Source organism: Scyliorhinus canicula, chromosome 19 (assembly GCF_902713615.1).
Source record: "Scyliorhinus canicula chromosome 19, sScyCan1.1, whole genome shotgun sequence".
Classification (NCBI taxonomy): domain Eukaryota; kingdom Metazoa; phylum Chordata; class Chondrichthyes; order Carcharhiniformes; family Scyliorhinidae; genus Scyliorhinus; species Scyliorhinus canicula.
In genome coordinates, this window is record NC_052164.1 from 27,319,627 (window position 1) to 27,342,109 (window position 22,483).

At 43.1% G+C, this 22,483-nt stretch overlaps 1 protein-coding gene across 1 annotated transcript in view; it reads right to left on the reverse strand.

Annotated features, from left to right (window-relative positions):
• Positions 1 to 5,184: 5,184 nt before the first annotated feature.
• The window catches only part of LOC119954154 (integrin alpha-3-like), a 210,151-nt gene continuing 192,852 nt past the window's right edge, over positions 5,185 to 22,483 (reverse strand). The window contains exons 21-26 of the mRNA XM_038779108.1: positions 22,201 to 22,314; positions 20,900 to 21,016; positions 18,258 to 18,356; positions 16,905 to 17,030; positions 14,151 to 14,292; positions 5,185 to 7,124 (exon numbers count right to left, since the gene is read on the reverse strand). Of these exons, the coding sequence (XP_038635036.1) occupies positions 14,182 to 14,292; positions 16,905 to 17,030; positions 18,258 to 18,356; positions 20,900 to 21,016; positions 22,201 to 22,314 (567 nt within the window). The 3' untranslated portion in view covers positions 5,185 to 7,124; positions 14,151 to 14,181. The remainder of the gene's footprint in view (positions 7,125 to 14,150; positions 14,293 to 16,904; positions 17,031 to 18,257; positions 18,357 to 20,899; positions 21,017 to 22,200; positions 22,315 to 22,483) is intronic.

Genomic DNA, 22,483 nt, shown 5'->3' on the forward strand with positions numbered 1-22,483 from the left:
TACGATACTCTTGACCATCGGCATCACAGTTTTCCCAGTTAGTCTGGTAGGACTTCGGCAGCGAACACCTGCTCAACTTCACACCAATTCTTTTCACAATTTCGAAGACCACCAACTCTCTCATAAGCTGTGATTAATTCGACACTACTTTTGACCAGCTTAGTATTGGTTGCTTTTGCTTGAGGAGGCTTCACTGAAGATTCATATTCGTTGTAATCAAGACTGATCAGTCAATATGAAGAGGTATTATGAGGTTGGCAGTCAAAAACCCAGAAATTTGAAGGCGAGCGAGTGGACAAAGCTGGGCAAAAAGACAGCTTGGGGCTTTACTTTAAAAGATTTGAAATATTGAGCAATGCCCAAGCTGCACATTCACTCTCAACAACATCCACCAAAAGCTTTGGTGACTTGTCTGATGACTTTGATCTGCCGATTTCCAGAGACAACACATCACCCTAAAAGGGCAAGTGGACCCTGAAATGGGAATGGGACTACAAGATGCTGCTCAATCTCATTCTGTGCAGGAGTGAGGGAAGAAACTTACCCTGACGATATTGCCTTCTGGTCAAAATCTGTTCCACTGGATATGACTGAATATTTTACGATAAATAGAACGTAGGTCATGTGGAACATTTGAGAAAGTAATTTGAGGCGAGGCCAAAAGCAGTTTAAAGTCTTCACAGTTCCATTTTGAGGGTGAAGTGAAATGGGATGACGGAAAGGAGAAAGTGGTTGATTGTTTCAGAAACCTCGAAGAAGGCCGACTGTAATGTTTGCAAATTATTTCCTGACCCTAATAAAGGGAAACAATCATTTGTCACTGGGCACTCTAACTGCAGGAATGTTGAAAGAAATAGCTGATCATGAAACTTCCAAAAGTCATATGTGTGCGTTCGTTCAAAGATGCAAATTATCCGGAAGAATTAATGCTGCATTAACAGCTCAGTTTTCCTCTTACTGGAGGAAAGTGCTAACACGTGTTGTTGCATCTTCCTTGGGACGTCCTTTAAGAGGACATGAGGAGTCATCAGTGTCAAGTTGTTAAGATTGTTTAGTCTGCCTTGAATATCTCATGAATTTGATGAGCTTCCCAAAGAACATTAAAAAAGTTTTTTAATATTGTGGCTCAAGGAAGATCAACTTTTTAATGCACAGAACCTACAATGACATAATCACTATAATAACACAGCAGCTCAGAAACCAATTCACAAATGAAGTGAAAGATGCCAAATACTATTCCATATAGTTGATTCAACACCAGATGTGACAAGTGGACCAATTGACATTCATTTTAAGATGTGTGACTGGCTATGTTGAAGTTGTAGAGTGATTTCTCCGTTTTGTCCATCTACAATCCCTCACTTCTAAGTGCCTGGAGACAATGGTTTTGGAAATCCTTTCAAATTTAGTTTGGACATCAATGGGCAAAGCTTCAATAATGCCACAAATATGCAGGAAAATATTCAGATTTTCAAGCAAGACTGAACAATGCAAGTTCCTGTGTATTATTCATCCCATGTTCCAGTCATTCCTTAAATGTGATCTGCAATGTAGCAGTTGAATCATGTGAGGCAGCTGTCCAGTTTTTTGAATTTGTTCAAAATTTGTATGTATTCTTTTCCCTTTCTGCATATCAGTGGAATATGTGCAATCAGGCTTGGAGTAGGCACATGGAAAACATTTGATGGTCAAAAGAATTTGTGACACCAGGTGGTCCACTCATATAGATGCTGTTCTGGCTTAAGACTGAACATTTGCGATATAAAGGAACGCTTATCATACATAGCCTCATCAAAATCAGAAAAACTTGTAAAATCTGAAACAAACTCTTCAGCAGAGAAGTTTGAAAAGTACAAAATTTACTGTTTTGTGGAGCCGTTTATTTCAAAGAATTTATACCATCAGAAAATTGGTCAGCAAAATGTTGATGCAATTTTATTGTATACTTCACAATTCAAAGTTCAAAGTTTTGTTATGGAAGTTCGAAATGACTACTTCAGTGCAATGCAATAGCAGTAAAATTAACAAAGAATACAGATCCCACTGATGATGAGAAACATACAAGACACAGGAAGTTATTTTTTGATGAAACTAGAGACAGTGAAATAATTTTCAAAGGGAAAGAAAAGTTCATCATTGAGACTGTCGATGCTATTTGTGGCACAATAATAGTGCAATTGCAGAGTAGAAATGAATCTATGAAGACGACTGTTGAATTATTTGTTGTGTTTTTCGACAAGGTTTGGATTGAGAATATTAAGAGCCGCTCCAGTAAGAGATTAATTGAATTCTACCGGGAAGGCATAGACCCAAATCTTTTTGAAGGTGAAGTGAAACAATGAATTAATTACATCAATAATGATGAGCACTGTGCTTTGAGATCACCAGTTGATTTGTGCAGACTTGTACGTGATGGTTTGCAGGCAACCTTTCCAAATGTGGAAACCATTTTAAAGATCTTTTTAACAATACCTGTCACAAATGCTTCTGGTTAATGTACTTCCTCTTTATTTAAAAGATTGAAAAATTATCTGTGAAGAAAGGAGAGTCAGGAACATTTGACAAGTTCAGCAATCCTGACAATTGAAAATGCATCCTTACAGGAGTTTACCTGCAAGATGTTATTGATGATTTTCTGAAGAAAAAGTGCAAGAAGAAAAGCCATCCAAGTTGGCCTGGGTTGCAAATAATGGATGAAGCAAGTAAATATAAAAATTCTGTCCCTCTACCATGTTCTCCAGCCTACATTCTGTCCTTCAAGAGATAACACATGTTGGTCTGATATAATGGCTGGTGGTCACATACAGACAGTTATAACTAGTAAGAAACTGCCATCCCCCATCAGTCTTTAATGGCCTTCAGGAAGTCTCTTCTTACTCTTCTGGACAATTAAAGAATGCCAGCAAACTTGACTGGAAACTCCAGTTCATTAACGTATTTGCTCCTGCACTGGACTTTTTCTGGCTCATTCTGGCCTGTGCTGTGCTGCTGTAATATCATTGGCTAATTTCTCTATCCCGCTGCTCATCAGCCAGTTCATGTTTGCTAACCTCAAGGCACACAGATTGTAATATTGACCATCTCTACCATCATGTTGACCAGTAGGCTTGGATTTCAATTTATCAATTATAGTACAAGCTTGTTGTTGTCATAGGTTAAAGAGGTTTCTGTGCCTTGTATATTGTGCATTTCAACTTATCAATTACAGTAAAGGCTTGTTGTTGTCAGAAGTTAAAGAGCACAACAGAAGTCTATCAAGCAGTTTCGGAGCCTTGCATTGTGTGAACTGAGGGTGGACAGGGTCAAGAGGGCATTGACGTCATTGGAGGTGGGTTTCAACATCATTGGGGGTGGGGCTACTGCAAAGAGGGAGAGTGCCGGATACTCAAAAGTGTAAGTACGCCGAGTGGCTATTTTAAAAATAGTTTATGCACATGTCTGATATTATGTTATGATGTGGAGATGCCGGCGTTGGACTGGGGTGAGCACAGTAAGTGAGCGACTATCAACAGGCAGGCAGGCAGGCAGGACTGTTCCCTTCCAGTTGGGGAACACTTCAGCAGTCAAGGACATTCAGCCTCTGATCTCCGGGTCAGCATTCTACAAGGAGGCCTTCAGGAGACGCGACAACGCAAAATTGCTGAGCAAAAACTTATAGCTAAGTTCCGCACGCATGAATGCGGACTCAACCGGGATCTGGGATTCATGTCGCATTACATTCGGCCCCCACCAACAAGCCTGGACTTGCAGAGGCCTACCGACTGAACTGGCTTGGGACAATTCACACCTCTTTAACCTGGAGTTACCTCTCTCTCTGCATCTTTGATGATTTGATTGCCTGCAGGTGCTCGCATTCCGGGGCATCTCTGACTGTGTCTATATAAACATTTCTGGAACAAGCCTTTCCATTCACCTGAAGAAGGAGCCGTGCTCCGAAAGCTCGTGTTTGAAACAAACCTGTTGGACTTTAAACTGATATTATGTTGGTTTCATCTCTGTCCTCCTGGTTGTTTGAAGAAGAAAAGAGGAAGTAGAAAAAAATACTTAAATATGTCATGGTACGGTGGCACAGTGGTTGGCACTGCTGCATCAGAGCTCCAGAGTCCCGGGTTCAATTCCAGCCTCGGGTGGCTGTGTGGAGTTTGCACCTTCTCCCGTGTCTGCATGGGTTTCCTCCGGGTGATCCGGTTTTCTCCCACAGTCCTAAGATGTGCAGGTTAGGTGGATTGGCCATGCTAAATTTCCCCTTAGTGTCCAAAAGGTTAGGTGGGGTTACTGGGTTGTGGGGAAAGAGTGGAGGTGTGGACTTGAGTAGGGTGCTCTTTCCAAGGGCCGGTGCAGACTCGATGGGCCAAATTGCCTCCTTCTGCACTGTAAATTCTATGATTCTATGTAGAATCATTTTTTTGTTTAGAAATGCTAAATATTTTGTGTTTTTTTACGTTTCTCAGATAATAGCCATTAGATGCTTTTACAGACCTTAAAATACCAAAATGATGAAATACTCCAGATATTCTGAATGGCACTCTGTGGTTTCAATTATTTTTGGTGTGTACTTATCAGAATTCAAAATAATAATGTTCTTGACTAATATATAATGATTACACAATCCAGACAATAACATTGCTTTGTAGCAACAATTAGAATTGCAACTAAAGTGAAAACAGTGTAAACTTAAGAACATTCTCCATCCAGATTTCCAGCATTTGCAATCTTTTCTTTGTCAAAAAAATGATACAATACTGGAGATCATTCAACCTATTGCGCCTGTGCTGTCTCTCTGAAAGAGTTAGCTAATTAGTCCTACAGCCTTGCTCGTACCCGATTGCGCTACAGAATTTTCTGATTCAAGTATTTATCCAATTTCTTTTTGAAAGGTGCTATTGAATCTGCTTCCACCACCCTTTCAGGCAGTACATTCCAGATCATCATCACAGTATATTTTTCTTTCCGTCATGCCACCTCTAGTTATTTTGCCAATCATCGTAAATTGGTGTATCCCCCTTAACCGTCTCTGCTCTAAGGAAAACAATGCCAGCTTCTGTCTCTCCAGGTAATGAAATTCCTCATCCCTAGTACCATTCTGGTACATCTCCTCTGCTCCACCCCTAAGACCTTAACATCCTTCCTGAAGTGTGGCAACTGCACTGGCTACAGTGTTCCTTCTGATGCTTAAGTTCCGTATTTTTGTGAAATAACTTTTTTATTTACAACTGCATCAGGTTGCAGTTATGCATCTGGATAGCTTTTGATTTGGTTGCAGATTACCTATAACATGCATGAGTGAACTTAAGAAAAGAAAGATATTTGTGATAGAATCAAAATGTTTGCATTTACTGAGATTTTAGCAATCCCAACAGGACCAGATCAGCAAATATATCCTGCATTCAGAATTTACAAATCATAAGTACTGTTGGTGAGAAAAGCTATTTTATCCTGTAATTTAACATAAATGATAACCTGTTTGAATTTAATTGATTGGCAGCTCTATTAAAACATTGGGAGCAATATCACACAATTAAACATTGAGCTATGAATGTCAACAACAGTAATTGTTTTAACATCTTGTCACCAGATCTTTCACTTACACGAAATCCATGTTTCACTGTATATATAATTTATAAAATATAACACACACATCATTATATTCATCAACGGACTCTGGCCATCAAATATGAGAAAAATTGTACATATCGTCCTCGAATTGGAAGCTCCCTTTCTCTCTACTAACAATTGAAGGTGAGGATTGCCATTGTGATTGTCCAAGTGAAAAAGAAAGGCTTTTGGTTCAATCACTGCATATACAAGCTCTTGGCTGGTCACAATAGCCACATCATTAAATAATAAGGCTCTTTTTTGATCAGCTATATGTGTTTTTAAAAATATGAACTGAAATGAGTTGGTATATGATTGAGGCTTCCTTTCCATCATGTTAGTTTGTTCGGACTGCTGTTTTGATAGGCAATGAATGACAGATCTACAATCCCAATCAGTACCTGAACCTTAATACCCAAGTGATGAAAAAAAAATCAAATATTTCCCACTGGTATTTTGTTGATAATGAAAGTACATTGATAAGTGACATCATTATTACTGCAATATAAACTGTACTTTAAAGAAAACAGTACCATATTTCATTGGATATCAAAGAGATATCAAAAGTTTGATATTTCATTTATAGAAATACATTGGTTAAAAACATTTTTTGTACTTCTTATTCTTCTTTAATAATTCTATATCGATGTCACCGAATTGAAACATATTTAAATATTGCAATCTGCGATGGCTATTCAGTAGGTAGGGCACAGAGGGAAAGATCATACGTCAGACTTTTGCACTTAAGTTATATGGAAACAGTTATATTACAGGTCAGGATAAAGAATATGCAACAGCACAAATGTAAGATTACTAGATTTCCAATTCATGTTGGCCAAGCCGGCCGTATAATTTTAGTTCATGTTCTTATATGCAGAATTGTGGCTTGTAACAACTTGCAAGGGCTCTTCCACTGATTTTCAAGTACCTCCCACCCTCCAAATTATACTTCAAATGGACCTCTCTTCCCTTTATAACACAATAAATTAAACTTTAAGCCATGTTGCTTTCGAAAAAGAATTATTACGGAACAACATATTTAACATGGAGCACTTTTATCCTCTCTCCTTCCCCTATATTTCAGTGCATTGAACTCTTAACAATCTCAGCCCACTGGGAAAACTAAGTTCCTGCACCTATCAGTAGCTCAAAGATCAACTTCAAAAGACATCAAAGACCCACTGTGCTTTATAAACTTTGTCTCATAAAAAAATTCCTGCATTTGACTGAAACATAAGTTATGATAAATAGAACTAAACTAATGTGAACAGAAATGTTGATACACTGGTCCAGTTCCCTGTAATATTAGCCAGAAAAATATTTGACTGCAGCAGTGTGGCCCATTTAAATTCAGGGAGAAGCAATTATTAGTAACTGTCTTTGTCTTTCCAGTTTGTTACCCATTGCTTCTTCTGGCTTTTCTTCTTTGTAAAGCCTTCTGTGATAAAGTAGCGCTCTTCTTTGCGGATTTTGACAGCATGATACTTTGGCATACTCCTGTAGTATCGTGTTCTCTTGAAGAAGCCACACTGCTCAAAGAAAGGTCAGAGAAAAAATTATTTTATGCATTTAAGACTACAATGTATTTGTGAAGAAGCAATTGACTAATACAACTACTGTTTTGGGTGTGTGTATCCACTTTGGATAACCAACATTTTCAGGAGATCCGACAATAAGAGGACGAACCTCCTTAACATTCAGTTCGTTAAAAAAGTATATCAGTGTCATGCAGACCAGATTTTGATTGCCGGTCTTTGCACACTAAGTTATTGGATTGAAGTGGAATGGCATGAGGAACTACTTGTGTTTGGACAGCACCTGAGATGCAGCAAAATGTGCCAAGGTATTTTGTGTGCAGACAGGTGGGTTGGGAGAGCGGGTTTGTGATGATTTGACGATTAGTCAAAAATTACAAGGTATAGGAGACAGATTTTTAGAAGGCTTTTGAAGGTGGAAGTAGATAGAAGAAACTTGAGCGTGTTAGGAAGAGAATTCCAGAGAACATGGGCACGATCACAGAAGATTTAGCCAGAGATCAGTGAATGGGGGGGGGGGGGCAATTTTAAATTCAATGTTCTAGAACATGGAGAGGCAATGGAAATGGAGAGGCTAGGCGATGATCAGAAAGTGGAACCAATGTGGAGCAGAATGCAGGTTCTAGATGAGGTGGACCTTTTTGTAGGGTGGTGCTTGAGAAACAAGTGGGAGTCAATTGAGACTAGGGAGGTTATGCCTCAATTGTATAAGGTGTTAGTGAGGCCACACCTGGAGTATTGTGTTCAGTTTTGGTCTCCTTACTTGAGAAAGGACGTACTGGCACTGGAGGGTGTGCAGAGGAGATTCACTAGATTAATCCCAGAGCTGAAGGGGTTGGATTACGAGCAGAGGTTGAGTAGACTGGGACTGTACTCATTGGAATTTAGAAGGATGAGGGGGGATCTTATAGAAACATATAAAATTATGAAGGGAATAGATAGGATAGATGCGGGCAGGTTGTTTCCACTGGCGGGTGAAAGTAGAACTAGGGGGCATAGCCTCAAAATAAAGTAAAGTAGATTTAGGATTGAGTTTAGGAGGAACTTCTTCACCCAAAGGGTTGTGAATCTATGGAATTCCTTGCCCAGTGAAGCAGTTGAGGCTCCTTCATTAAATGTTTTTAAGGTAAAGATAGATAGTTTTTTGAAGAATAAAGGGATTAAGGGTTATGGTGTTCGGGCCGGAAAGTGGAGCTGAGTCCACAAAAGATCAGCCATGTTCTCATTGAATGGTGGAGCAGGCTCAAGGGGCCAGATGGCCTACTCCTGCTCCTAGTTCTTATGAGTAGTCAATGCAGTGGTTGAGTGGATGAAGCAGGGATGGAGGTTGGCAAGATTATAGAGGTGGAATTCTGCAGTCTTCATGGTAGATAGGAAGTGAGGTTTTACGTTTAGCATGGTAATGGTTATGAGATTGACTGTGATACTGGAGAAGTGAAGATAAATGTTATCATGGATGGGTTTAAGCTGATGCTTAAATCCATGAGATAAGAGTAGAAAGGGAGAAGCATGCAATCTTGGTTTAAGGATGATATTCTGGGTATTTTAACCGGGCAGAGGATTGGAATGTTGGTACTTGGGAGGAAAGACAGTGGAGGAGGATCAAATAGTTAACTGCATTAAATAATGTGAAGAGGTTGAGGAGAATAACAAGATTTAATGCATCATGGTCAGAGTCAAATTGATGATCTTCTTACCTTTTTTGAGTATCATCTAGATTTTGTGGATGGGATGGAACCTAGTCTATAGGGATCTAAATAGCAAGTGGTGGGAGGGATGAGGATGAAACGCAGATGGATGTGAATAAGGGGCTGAAGAACCTCATTAAGAAAGCACAGATAAGGAGTTGTATAGAAGAGACTTTTTCTACGCTAGATGATGACAGCAGGGAAAGACCAAGGCCCTGATACGTACTGGGACATGCTTTCAGAATGGGTAGGAGAGAAGTTATAGTCAGGAGCCTGGAAATATGGACTTTCATGATGGCCCCGAATTTTTAACTACTGGCCATATTTTAATTTTTCTTCCCGGTTCGCTGCCTGACAACCTGCCAAGGCTCTGGCCTGGGACAGGTAAGTTTGATGATGATATGGCTGAGAGAAATTGCGGGACGGATGTTGGTGACAACTAGGCTGGAGGAGTGCTAGGTGGTCATTGGGGTGGGAGAGGTTGGTGGGTAGATCATGGAAGTCGGGAGTTGGGGATGGTTTAAAGGCTGAGTTTGTCGGACCTGAATTAAATCTTTCTGCTTTATCAGGCCCAGAAGAAATGCTGTAAAAGCAGTGGTGAGGGTAAAAAAATTATTATATCGGAATTAATTTGAAATTAGTTAAAAACTTCAGTTAACCAATAAATTCTGAAGGGGTTATACGCTTCTCAATCTCTCTGAATTACACACACAAGCTGTCTAGTTGAAGCTGCCACTGTAAGAAGATACCCCAAGGAACTAGCCAGCTGTTAACTCTCAAGGTCTGATTAAAAACGTGGGCCAGTCTACCATTTGCTCAGGATGTTTGTCGATAATGACAGGGAGAGGTGATTGATAGCAACACACCAGATATCGGAGTACTGATATAAATAATTGCAAGACAATATATTTGTGCCGTTGTACTGATTGGATAGCTTAATTACGCATGCGGACCTTTGATGCGATTGGTTAATTATTCTGATACACTCTGCATGATGTCACCCTGATTGAAAGTCATGATTGGACATAGATAACTAGTGACAAGTGATTGGTATATGCTAATTTCCTGTATCTTAATGTGAAGTGTAACTGTACAGGGCAGGAAGCAGTGGTGTCTGGTGTGTGAGCTCCATTTGTCACCAGTCCAGTTATACCTGTAATAAACGCCTTGGTCACAACTCTAAAAGTCTTCGGCTGGTCTCTCATGAGCGTGAGTGGTATAGTTTAAAGCTATACAATTTTCTCCATTCCAAGCGGCTTATAGATCCAACCCTGCTTGCCTACTCTCACTTGCCATAATTCCCGAAGTCAGGGAAATCCGTCATGAATTAAAAATAAAAACCTACGATAGAATTTAACGTTCTGGACATGGATCCCATCCACCAGTTATTGAACCGGTGGAAAACCCACATTGCTTTTTCTCCTTCCTGCCACTGACATTCAGCCTCTCCTGCGATAAACTGGGCCTGACCGTCCAGCATCATGGGCTGGATTAAATTCCACTCCTTGTTAAAATGGAGGAACCCGCCTCCTTAAAAGATTTTGACCAATCTGCATTCTGAGAATGGATTGGTCGTTTGCCCCTTATCCTGTCTCTGTTAAAACTGGAAGTGGGTGGATTTAAGGTCATTAGATACGGATTTGGGATTTTTAATCTTTTAATTTCATACCTGATTGAAACCAATCTGTTTTTGGAGGTTAAAATTACCCCCCTTTCATCAGATAAGAACGTCAGTGAGCAATGGTCATGGACAGTGAGTTACAGTCATCAGAAGCTGGGTCAGGAGGGTTTAAGGGAGTGATTCCCAAGTCTCATGGAGTAGATAAGTCTGACAGGGAGAATGCAAGCAGAAACTGTGGAATATTGCATGGATAAGGCTGGGGAATAGAAAGCTTTGGTGATGAGGAGGAGGGAAGGCAAAACAGCTGACCACATGACACCCTATTTGAAAACAAGAGTGAATGTAGTCATAATGACTGGATTCTCCAATCTGCGTTAACCCCACCACTGCTGCCCGGGAGAACGGAGAATTTTGCGCTCAGTCAAAATTCCTGTTGGACGGGAGAATCCCACCAGCGTTAACGGATGGAGTATACCGGCCAGTGAATCTAATCAATTTATCATCCATTTATATGAATGTACAGAAAAGTGAACTGGTTTCACTCTGTGTGTGCTCTTTCCTGCCTGATTTTTCTGTAATCGTTGCATCCAAATGGTTTCGGTCCACAAACAGAAAGATCAGCCCCAATAGGGAAAATGTGACCAATAGAAAACCATTCACCAGTTGACGTATGTACTGGAATGGATGTGACATTGGATTTAGTAAAGCTGTATTAGTCGTGTCAAATCAGAGTAAGAATTTACTATGTGTAGTTATAAAGGAATAAATATTATGTAGTAATTTAAGCAGCATGTTGGGGTTCGAATGGTCCCATGTTAGTTGACAGATTTCAAATTTACAAGTGCCCATTGTGTGCTAAGGGCCAGAACAGCTGACATTGGCCATTCTCTCCTCCAGTTATGCAGAGAAAAGCAAAGGGAAAATCAAAGGTTAGTGACTACTGGCATCCACAATCAAAATCACTGCAATTAAAAGGAGAAATCAGACAATATGCTTATCCTATGAAATATGATATATCAATAGGAGGATAAAAACAATTAGTAAATTAGAGAAGAAACCAGATAAACCAGGAAGCTGTTAGACAAAAAGAGCATAGATTAACCCACTCCACATAGAGAAAGGAAAGGAAAAATGAGAGTTGCATATGAAACAGAGCAAAGTAGTCCTTTCTCGTGCAGCATTTTTTTGGGGCATAGAAAATAGCATTGTGACATTTAATAAGTAGTTGGTTACCATTGTGGTTATCAAATCTCAGCTTCACAAAAATACAGACATATATAAACGGCGTAATGTCACAATCTTAAAAGTGAGCATCATGTAAGAGTTCTTTCTGTTTATTTCCTTTGTTCCCATTTATTTTATTAGGCTATTTTGGTCCATGGACCTGTAATCGGAATGTGCCTTTAAGCAGAAAATTCACAGTTGAAGCAGCCTGCTTGCCAGGACACTGTGTCCCAGGTTTTGGATTTGGAGAGGAGAAACCACATTCCTCGGCACTGTGTGGGTCTTAGGAACCAGCTTTGGGGGGGACTCGATTTGATTTATTAACTGACAACCAATGGGTTGGCCAGGGACAGTGTTCTGCCTGACACCGATCAGTCACCATTGGTTCCTGTGCGATGCTCTCTGAGAGAACTTAGAAGTGTTTAGACCTTGGAAGTGAAAGGTATACACTCTCTCCTTCTCTCCTGCTTGGTGAAGTGAAAGAACTGCTCTATTGTTCTGAAAACTGTGAATGCCTGGCACACCCTTTTCTGTAATGATGCTGAGTCTTCAGAGAAAGTAGACAACCTTGCCAGAGAAAACCATCTCGAGTCTAGAAGGAAGAAATATCAAAACGAATGCCTGAACTTCAGAAAGATATTGGCTGTGATTCTCCGCAACCACGATGGGTGGGAGAATAGCGGGAGGTCCGCTCCCGCACCTCCTGCTATTCTCCCCCCCCCCCCAAATGGCGTGTCCAGTTTTCCGACACGGCGCTTGGAGAAACGCGGGCCGCCGTTTTTCACGGTGGCCTGCGATTCTCCGACCCGGATGGGCCGAGCGGCCTGCCGTTCCCGACCTGTTCACGACGGCGGCAACCACACCTGGTCGCTGCCGTCGTGAACATGGCGCGCCAGGTAAGTGTGGGGCCTAGGGGGGCAGATCGGGGATCAAGCACCACGACCGTGCTCGGGAGGGGACTGGCCCGCGATCGGTGCCCACCGATCGTCAGGCCGGCGTCTCAAGGGGACGCACTCTTTTCCCCTCCACCACCCCGCAAGATCAAGCCGCCACGTCTTGCGGGGCGGCTGAAGGGAAAGACGGCAACCGCGCATGCGCGGGTTTGAGCTGTCCAACCCGCGCATGCGCGGCTGACGTCATTAGGCTCCGCCGCGGCGTCATTCTTGGCGCGTGGGGCCTTGAAGCCAGGGACAAGGCCCGGCCGCCGAGTTTCCCGGTACGGACTGCCTATCCCCCCGGGTAGGGGAGAATAGGGGGCCGGGAGAGGCTTCCGACGCCGTCGTGAACCTCTCCAGATTTCACGACGGCGTCAGGCCTTGCGGAAAATTCCGCCCATTGACTGGAAGCCATCCCAGTGCATCAAAGGTCCTTCTCCTTTTGTTTTTATTATTATTTTTATTTCATTTTCCACCATCCTTTCCCCTTTGTGTTGTTTGTCTGTGTGTGTACATATACACACACACACGAGTTTGGGGGGGGGGGGGGGGTGGTTTAGCAAAGTGATAGTGGATAGTCAGTTACATTTTCTGTACATTTAATTATAATACAGTACATAGTAAAAGGTTACTTATGTTTTAAAGTTACAAACCCATTTTATTGGGCTCAACCAAGGACCTCGGGTATTTTAAATAAAATCTAATTTCACTTGTGTTGCGACTCTAGGTCAAGTGGGACTGGAATTGACTGCGCACTAGCTCAGGGTGTTCATGATAATTCATATTAATTGTTACAGAATTTCCATGAACATTATCACTTTTCACATTAAGAATATCAATTAATCAGTAAATTACAATTGGTGATACAGTATTACAGACAAATGTTTCTCTTGCTGATGTTGAGCTAGGTAATCACAGTGTCAGCAAGGACACTACAATTGTGTCTCAGAGCTCCCATGCCCAGTTACTATCTGATAACCGTTCTTGAAAAAGTATGTGGATTAGGTGAGGTCAGAATCAGTCTCACTGAAGGTGCATTTTTGTTCAATAGTCTGCTGACATTTAGGGATGAACTTGTCTCCGTTATCCTGTCTGAAATCGGGAAAGATCGCAATGGCAAAAGGAGCAAAGTTGGGCAGTGAAGGCTACCACAGGAAGTGTTTTGTGTTGTGAAGATCCAGCCATTGTGATGTATGGAACTCCCTTGATGGACTGTTTCCTGTCTGTCAATTTTGAAGTTCAACTTTTGGGCAAATCACATAAGGGGAACGAGGGCAATTGATTCCTCGAGATAAACCTGTCCTTTCAGGAATCAGGATGGGGCTGGAGGTAGAAAACCCTACAGCATTGTTTTAGAGTGGAAAAAAATAAAGTAGAAGTTAAATCATAATTGCAACAACTTGAGGTTTGAGAAGAAGAACTTACACTAATGGTTATTCTTGGAGTAGACTAAGAAATGGAAACAGGCATTTAGCTCATTTAATGTTTTACAAGAGTAAATCCCCAAACACCTCCCTACCACACCCTATTCAGTCACTGCACCCTGTATTACCAAAAAGTGCAGGAAGCGAGGTTGGCCAGCACTAGTCACCATCAGTAAGTCGCTTAGTTTCTGAAGGCTGAATCTTGATTTCAGCCTTTTGCTCTTTAGCTTCATACATGGCTCGTGTATTCGCTCTCTTGAAGAAACCACACTATGAAGAAGGAAGTTATTCAATTAAAGTGATCAACAAATCAAAGATTATTTTCCCCCCCAAAAAATTAAAGAACCAATACTTTTTGTTCACAAGATAACTGTGGATGAAGAAATTCATTGGGTCATCTTAATAGGTTCAGACAGTAAGATCCTAATATTCCACTGCACCATCCAATTATTGCTTCAATGATCCCAGGGTACTTTCTTCCACAAATTTGTCCGGAAGACTGTTTCACATACTGGTTCCTCTTTATGTGGACCAGAATTTCATAATACCCGCCCTCAAGTTATTACTAGTTTAAACCTGTGTTCTTCTGTAGATCTCCCACAGCTTAATTTGAAGTTGTTTTCCAGGTTTAGTTTCTCCATCCAGACAATAATTTTACACGTATCCTCTCTGGCAGGAACAACAATACCTCACCAACCTTTCTTCATAATTTAAACTCAAAACTAGAGATCTTCTTTTACATTGTCTCCACTGCCTGAATGATTATCTTGGGCGGGATTCCCCGACCCCCCGCCAGGTCGGAGAATCGTCGGGTGGAGGCGTGAATCCCGCCCCCGCTGTCCGCTGAATTCTCCGGCGGGGGTGGGAATTGCGCCGAGCTGGTCGGCGGCCGCTTGCAGCGGCCCCCCAAGCGATTCTCCGGCCCGCTATGGGCCGAAGTCCCGCTGGTTCTTTGCCAGTCCCGCCAGCGTAGATTAGACTAGGTCTTTTACCGGCAGGACCGAGCAGCGTGGGCGGGCTCCGGGGTCCTGGGGGGGCGCGGGGCGATCTGGCCCCGGGGGTGCCCCCACGGTGGCCTGGCCCGCGATCGGGGCTCACCGATCCGCAGGAGGGCCAGTGCCGTGGGGGCACTCTTTTCCGACGCGTCGGCCGTGTCAGCCTCCGCGATGGCCGATGTGTAGGTGAACCTCCCCCTTCGCATGTGCAGGGATGACGTAGGCAGTCGCTGACGCTCCCGCACATGCGCGGGCTCGCGCCGGCCGGCGGGGTCCCTTCGGCCCCGGCTGGTGTGGCGCCATAGGCCTTCCACGCCAGCCGGCGGGGCGCAAACCACTCCGGCGCCGGCCTAGCTCCTGAAGGTGCGGAGAATTCCGCACCTTTGGGGCGGGCCGACGCCAGAGTGGTTCACGCCACTCCATCCCGCTGGGACCCCCCGCCCCGCCGGGTACGTGAGAAACCCGCCCCTTGTTTCTCGTGACCAAAACAAGGTGCATTATTTAAGCTGTAACACTATCAGACGTTCAATCACTATCTTGTCTGACTTATGTTTTATTGTTTTGTCTGTGTTGTTCAATATCCAATAGTTGATTGGTGTTCTGCATGGTTGGACATGCGGAACAGACTCGATGGGCCGAGTGGCCTAATTCTGCCCCAAGTCTGGTGGTTATATGGTTAAATGCTGAATTTAGTATAACTCTCAAGTCTTCGCATGTCCCCCATGACCATTTCCATCCCATTCATATTTGTCTTCTATATTCTATATTCCTTCCTACATGCTGCAGTAACCTTTCGCATTTTGTTGCTATTCCACACTCCGATAGAAGCAGATGCACTATTGTCCAGGATCTTCACCACAGGCCAGTATCAAGTGAATTAAATTATGCCACTTTCATACAATAGAAAAATACAAAACCTACTTATAAACACAAATCACCACAAACGTAACAGTGAGCAAAATTTCTAACGATATTGCAGAGAGGAAGTTAAACAAATTTCTTACATTGCATCAAACTTTGATCTCAATTCCACTCTATAAATTAAAAATCTAATTTGCTCATTCTCATTGAAACACATATATGATCAAAATATGACCATGGATTGAACACAAGTGATTAGCAGTGGAAATAATGGCCTCACAATAGCTGGGTGCATTCCCTTCATCTTGCAGTCCATTCATGTATTAGCAGATTAAATTAATTGGAGTGACTGTTTATGCAGCATGCGCAATCATTTGGCAACCAGAAACTTCATGTATGCTTCCATCTACTAGAAAACTATATATATTTTTGTTTTCCAAACAATATGCAAGGTAATAAGAGTTTACCTGGAAAGCAAGATATGGTAGCTTGTGAACTTTTTTCGTCCAATGTCAGATAGATTTGGAAATATTGACAGTGGCCAGTTCTGAAAACAACCCTGTTGCACATGATGATTAACACGGCATACAAAATTATAATATAATTCTAACTTCCAGCGGTAGTGTAAATGGGCGATATTCATGTTATACGCCTGTCCAAATTTCTCTTTTCATCGACTTTTATACAATCACCAAAATTATTAATATTTCAAGTGTCAGAAACTAATTTATAGGGTTCAAATGAACATTGCAGACAGAGACCAGAAGCAGATCTGTGGTCATGGGAGGATAATACTCATTAGTCTAGTCCAACTACAGAATTAGGTCCCTGGACTGTCATTGTGTCGATAGTTGCCTCCAAGGATCACTCGAATGCTAGACTGCAGTAATGCCAATTATCTTCACCATGTGCCTGTGGCTTTTAATCGCTTCCGGCCACAAGTGACTTCAGTAGCCTAAAAATGAGCATTCAGTTTACAGAATGTTTGGTCCATAAAGTGACCTATGAAAATGAAATGCAACATACCTTCCATAGTAAAAGTATTATCAGACTCAATAGTATGACCCCTGCCAGTACTGCCACTATAATGATCCATTCTGATATCTCATAAGGCGGTTCATCGTCGATTTGGGATTCAATGTTGAGAAATATCTGGATTAAATAAAAACAAAAGTCAAACTCAAGACATGAGAAAGTTTCAATAAAGGATTCACGCCCACCCAGTTCTTTATGTCAAAGTTTAATAAAACAACTCTTTTACTCTTGTTGGAAATTTCTGTCCCTTAAACATATGATTCTCCTACTTGTAATTTGTAAAAGTAATTTCTGCATTATTCACCAGTAATGACTTCCAGTGCCCAGAATACAAAGCTTATTTAAAGTAAAACCTCAGTACATCTCAACGTTGAGGACTGGTACAAATATATTTTCAGCAATAAAGCTTATTGGATCTTTTTAAAGGGGGTGTGAATTCCATGCACCCTTATTTTGGGTGTGGGGACAGATACGTGTAGCATGCCCACAACCATTAGAAACAACGTGGGTATGGGTCTACTGCCTCCTTAGAAGTTCCCTTCTTTGTCTCATCCCTTGCACGTCCTGCTCATGTTGCAGGAAATGGCACAGCAACTACTGCCCTCATACCTGTGCAAGATTGTGTAATTCGCTGCCTTACTGTGGTCACTGAAAAGCTTCAAACTCCACCCAGTAACTCAGCACAATGATTTCACCAACTTTACCTACACACAAATAAGTCGAAGGCACATCAGCTATAATGGCCCTTTAATTAGCTCCAGAAGAGGGCTTATCCTACTTCCCAGTGCCCGTTAGTTCAGGAAGTCGTTTCCTGCGCAGTAATTGGCCAATTTTAGTATTTGTGCATACACCAGCCTGTTGATGTCATGTGTCATAATCTCCCTCTTTCAACCTCTTCAGGCAAACATAAGAGGATACACCCATATGCTCCACTTCAGGTACCTCACACCGTGTGGGATGCAGCCCAGTTTTCCTAACCCTATAATTCCCTCCAAAATCTTGTCAAATTCTGACGTCTTGTGCAGCTCCCGCACCCCCACCTGGGTTTTAACCATTCCACCATTGGAAGCTATGCTTTCATTTGCCTAGGCCCTAATCTCTGGAACATTTTCCCCCCTAAACCTGTTCATCAGTCTTTCCTCATTTAAAATATAGCCTCTGGTCACTTGTTCCAATATCTCCTTTGTCGCTCGCTATTAAAAATGCTAACAAAATGCAGTATTTGTTGTGATTTCTACAATTAATCATTTTTGCTTTCATTTTCTCTCGGATTAACAAACAAGAAGGATGATCCACAATTGTTCCAAGTTTCTACTGACAACAAGAAAATCTGAAAAAACTCACTGTCACATCTGGTTGTTTCATTTTGATTGTGGAACTATTTGTCATCAAGTGTAAGGATGCCTCTACAGGTACAGTAATCCGGCTGTAATCCCGGTATTCCTAGAATACCAAATAAAAACACATTTGAAGAATTTTAAAATCATTCAGTAAGCATTGTCAGAAACTTTCATCATTTGGCACCTGGGAATAATTAGACTTTAAAAAAAAGATTGAAAGTCGCCAGCAGTCATTGTGAAAGAACAGATATTTGTCAGAACATTTTGGTGAGCCTTTTTTCAGCAGACAGAAGGCCCCGAGTAAATTCCTTACGCCTGAATGGTGAAACATGAGACTACGCTGATATTGAACTTAAGGCCTCGTTATATGGAGCCAGTGAGCTGGAAAAGAGAAATGGCAAAATTGGCTGCATTGTCCTGGCCCTGAGGTGTCATGGCATCCAGCAGCATGGGTGTGACTGCGGCAATGGCAACAAACAAAAAAAAGGTGGCGATTGATTCCTTTAAGTAGGCATTGAGAGGAGCATTCCTTACGTTCTTGGTTGGGACCAGCAGGTAATCCCATATTTTTGCATCTGGGCAAACTAATCTCAGAGAGGTGACCTCAAACAGGCATTAGGTCCCTTATTTACATATCCAAAGAACCTAGGGCACGATTCTCTGACCCCACGCTGGGTGGGAGAATCACAGGAGTGCCGGGCGAATAACGCCACGCCGCCCTGGTACCCGTACGTGTTTCTCCCAACCCCCCCCAAAACGGCGTGTCTCGTTTTGCGACAGGCCGCTCGGAGAATCGCTGCTCCAGTCGAGCGGCGATTCCCCGGCCCGGATGGGCCGAGCGGCCTGCCGAATCCGACCGGTTCACGCCAGCGCCAACCACACCTGGTCACTGCCAGCGTGAACAGTGCGCGACCGCTGCGTGTGGGGCTTGTGGAGGGCGGAGGGAGAATCGAGCACCAGGGGGGTGCTCAGGAGGGGTCTGGCCCGCAACTCTGAAAGACGCACTCTTTTCCCTCCACCGCCCCGCAAGATCAATCCTCCATGTCTTGCAGGGCAGTGGAGGGGAAGATGGCAACCGCGCATGCGCGGGTTGGCGCCGGCCAACCTGCGCATGCGCGCGTGACGTCAATCAGGCGGCGCCGCTTTGACGCAAGCGCAAGATTGACGCACCGCTGCTCCTAGCAACCCCCCCCCCCCCACCGGTAGGGGGGGGGGGGAAATAGGGGGCAAAGAGCAGCCTCCGACGCCGGAGTGAAACACTCCGGTTTTCACTCCGGCGTCGGCACTTTGTCTCCCTTTGGGAGAATTTCGCCCCTAATGTCCCTCATAGGTGGGGGTTAGCAGATGTGTTCTCAATATGGTGGTCAGCAGATTTCCAGCTGTTATTGTACACACGCTTCCTGCCCACCATATAGGACATAGAACATACAGTGCAGAAGGAGGCCAGTCGGCCCATCGAGTCTGCACCGGCCCACTTAAGCCCTCACTTCCACCTGATCCCCGTAACCCAATAACCCCATCTAACCATTTTGGTCACTAAGGGCAATATATCATGGCCAATCCACCTAACCTGCACGTCTTTGGACTGTGGGAGGAAAGCACCCGGAGGAAACCCACACAGACACGGGGAGAACGTGCAGTTTCCGCACAGACAGTGACCCAGCGGGGAATCGAACCTGGGACCCTGGCGCTGTGAAGCCACAGTGCTAACCACTTGTACTATTGTGCTGCCCAAGAGTTTAGTAGTCAGCGTTTTATCCAAAAGAAAGCAAGATGCATCGACCAATTTCTAGACTGAGGTGCTAGAATGACAAGATGGGATTTGTAAATCATTTGGTCTTTACTGACCAATCAGGAATGATGTCGACAAGTGCCTCAACCCATTACTTCTACTTCAAACTTACATTCTCATTTTAACAGTCTCGTTAGCCAAACAAAGCACATTCTTAGGATGTAATCCTTACTCTCCAATCGTCTGTGCATCAGTTTTAATCTTTCAATTTATTTCCAATATCTGTCATTGATGGACTAAATAATGAAGTTATCAAGCGCTCCATGGACTCAAACATGGGCAGCACAGCAGCACAGTGGGTAACACTGTTGCTTCACACTTCCAGGGTCCCAGTTTTAATTCCCGGCTTGAATCGCTGTGTGGTGTCTACACGTTCTACCCGTGTCTACGTGGGTTTCCTCTGGGAGCTCCGGTTTCCCTCCACAAGTCCCGAAAGCCGTGCTGTTAGGTGAATTGGACATTCTGAATTCTCCCTCTGTGTATCCGAACAGGCGCCGGAATGTGGCGACTCGGGGCTTTTCACAGTAACTTCATTGCAGTGTTCATGTAAGCCTACTTGTGACACTAAAGATTAGAGATTATTAAAATAAAGATGAGCACTTCACGGAATTAGTTTAATCAGGTACCAAGACACTTTTATCTGCTTGGTCACAGGGTGTAACAGAAGAAAAACTAAGAGAGTGAAGGAGAAAGTGGGAATGTTAGAAGCGATCTTTGAGGGTGTACTTAAACAGTCTCTGCTCGTTGTCCATAGAATTGGATGATCCTGCAAAGAGGTTCACAGTCAACCTGGAGTAAACATGAAAACAAAAAGCAAAATAATCCCCATCAGATTGGAAGGATTCAGTCCATACCTCCAGGAAAGTGCTATTCCAGAGCCGTGCTCGGAGGGTTACTGTAGCCTTCTCAGTCATGTTGCGTAGCAGACAATTAAATTTTTGACAGCGAGCTGCGTGCTTCCCTTTGCAATCCTGTTAAAAATGGAATATGCAGCACTATTTATTGAATGTTATGGACAGGTAAATGTGGAGTCACAGGGCGTGATCTACCCAAATGGGAACAGAGTCCCCTAATGAGCACGTTTAGCTGGGTGATTTCCGGCACTCGGGAGCACTGAGAAAGCCGATGCTATCGAAGGGGACTCTCCTCCTATTTGGGTAGATTGGGGCCTCCGTGGAGAACTCCCCGATAAGGCTGCACTTCGTCCAGTTTTCTGCACTGAACAGGTCCGCTTGGCGGAAATCCTCAGTGCAGAAGGTGATCAGCACTGAATGGTATTCGCCCGAGGTTGCCAAGGGGTTAGATCCCAATGTCTTGGCCAGATCGCGGGAATGCATATTAGAATGAGACTAGCTGTCTCGATCTAATATGCAGATTTGCTAAAAAGTAATCTGCCCACAATAAGTGGAATCAATACCGCGACGTTTCGTGAGATCACATTAGATCTTGCGAGGTGTGGCAAGCTGGGATCTCCCAACATCGACCGGCCGCGTGGCCTTTCGGGCATAATGTGACCGGTAGATCACGCCCATAGACACCATGCCCAAATGTACTTAGCTGACAACTTTATGACTGCGATGCTCCAATTGCATCAACAATTGCCACTTGCATATATTTTGCCTCGTGTACCAAAAATACCTCTTGCACACTCTGTAAGGAGTACTTTGACTGATACTATTTGTCTGCACTTGCAGCAGTTTTTCACCATCGGCAAGGAATGGCAATGCAGATTTGCATTGACCAATGTGTTCACTTCCACCTGTTACAATGGTTGGCGTGGAGACCACCTCTTATAAAAAGGTAAGAACTGCAAGCATTTCAGGAGTGGAGTGATCCCTGGATTAATTTCAATTACCTAGGATGAGGGGTTGCAAAGAGGAATTTCCAAGGCACCACAATTTTGGCACAAGTTGAGTGAACCAGAGGACCTGTCGCCATCCACCATTGCTTGTTTGTTAGTGTGCTTGAGGTGAACTTTGAGTGAATGTGCAGATTTTAACTGCTGGGAAATGTCTTACAATCTCATGGTGGACAATACAGAAAGGTTTGCGACTGCCAATGTTCTTCTCTGGAAACCAGAAGAATATTGACACCCACTGCTTTAGTATCCATAACCTGTATGATTCCTTCGAAGTTTCCATGTTAATATACTTACTAGCTGCAAGTTGCCTTTTCCTTTTTTCGATGCAGTCAATAGTTTTAAATTCTTGGCCTTTCTGGGCCTCACTTCACGTTTTATTCTTTCTCGGTGGCTTGCTTCTTTCGTCATCTGAAGAACAATTTCAAGGTTCATATTAATCTTCTTTAACAACATAAATGTTGTTTTCTGGAAACATGGGTAAGATATTCCACGCCACATCACATGCCTGAACTAGCCCACTAATCCGCTGACCTCAAAATGGAGGGGGGGGGGGGCGCAGTTAGGAAATGGTCCTTAT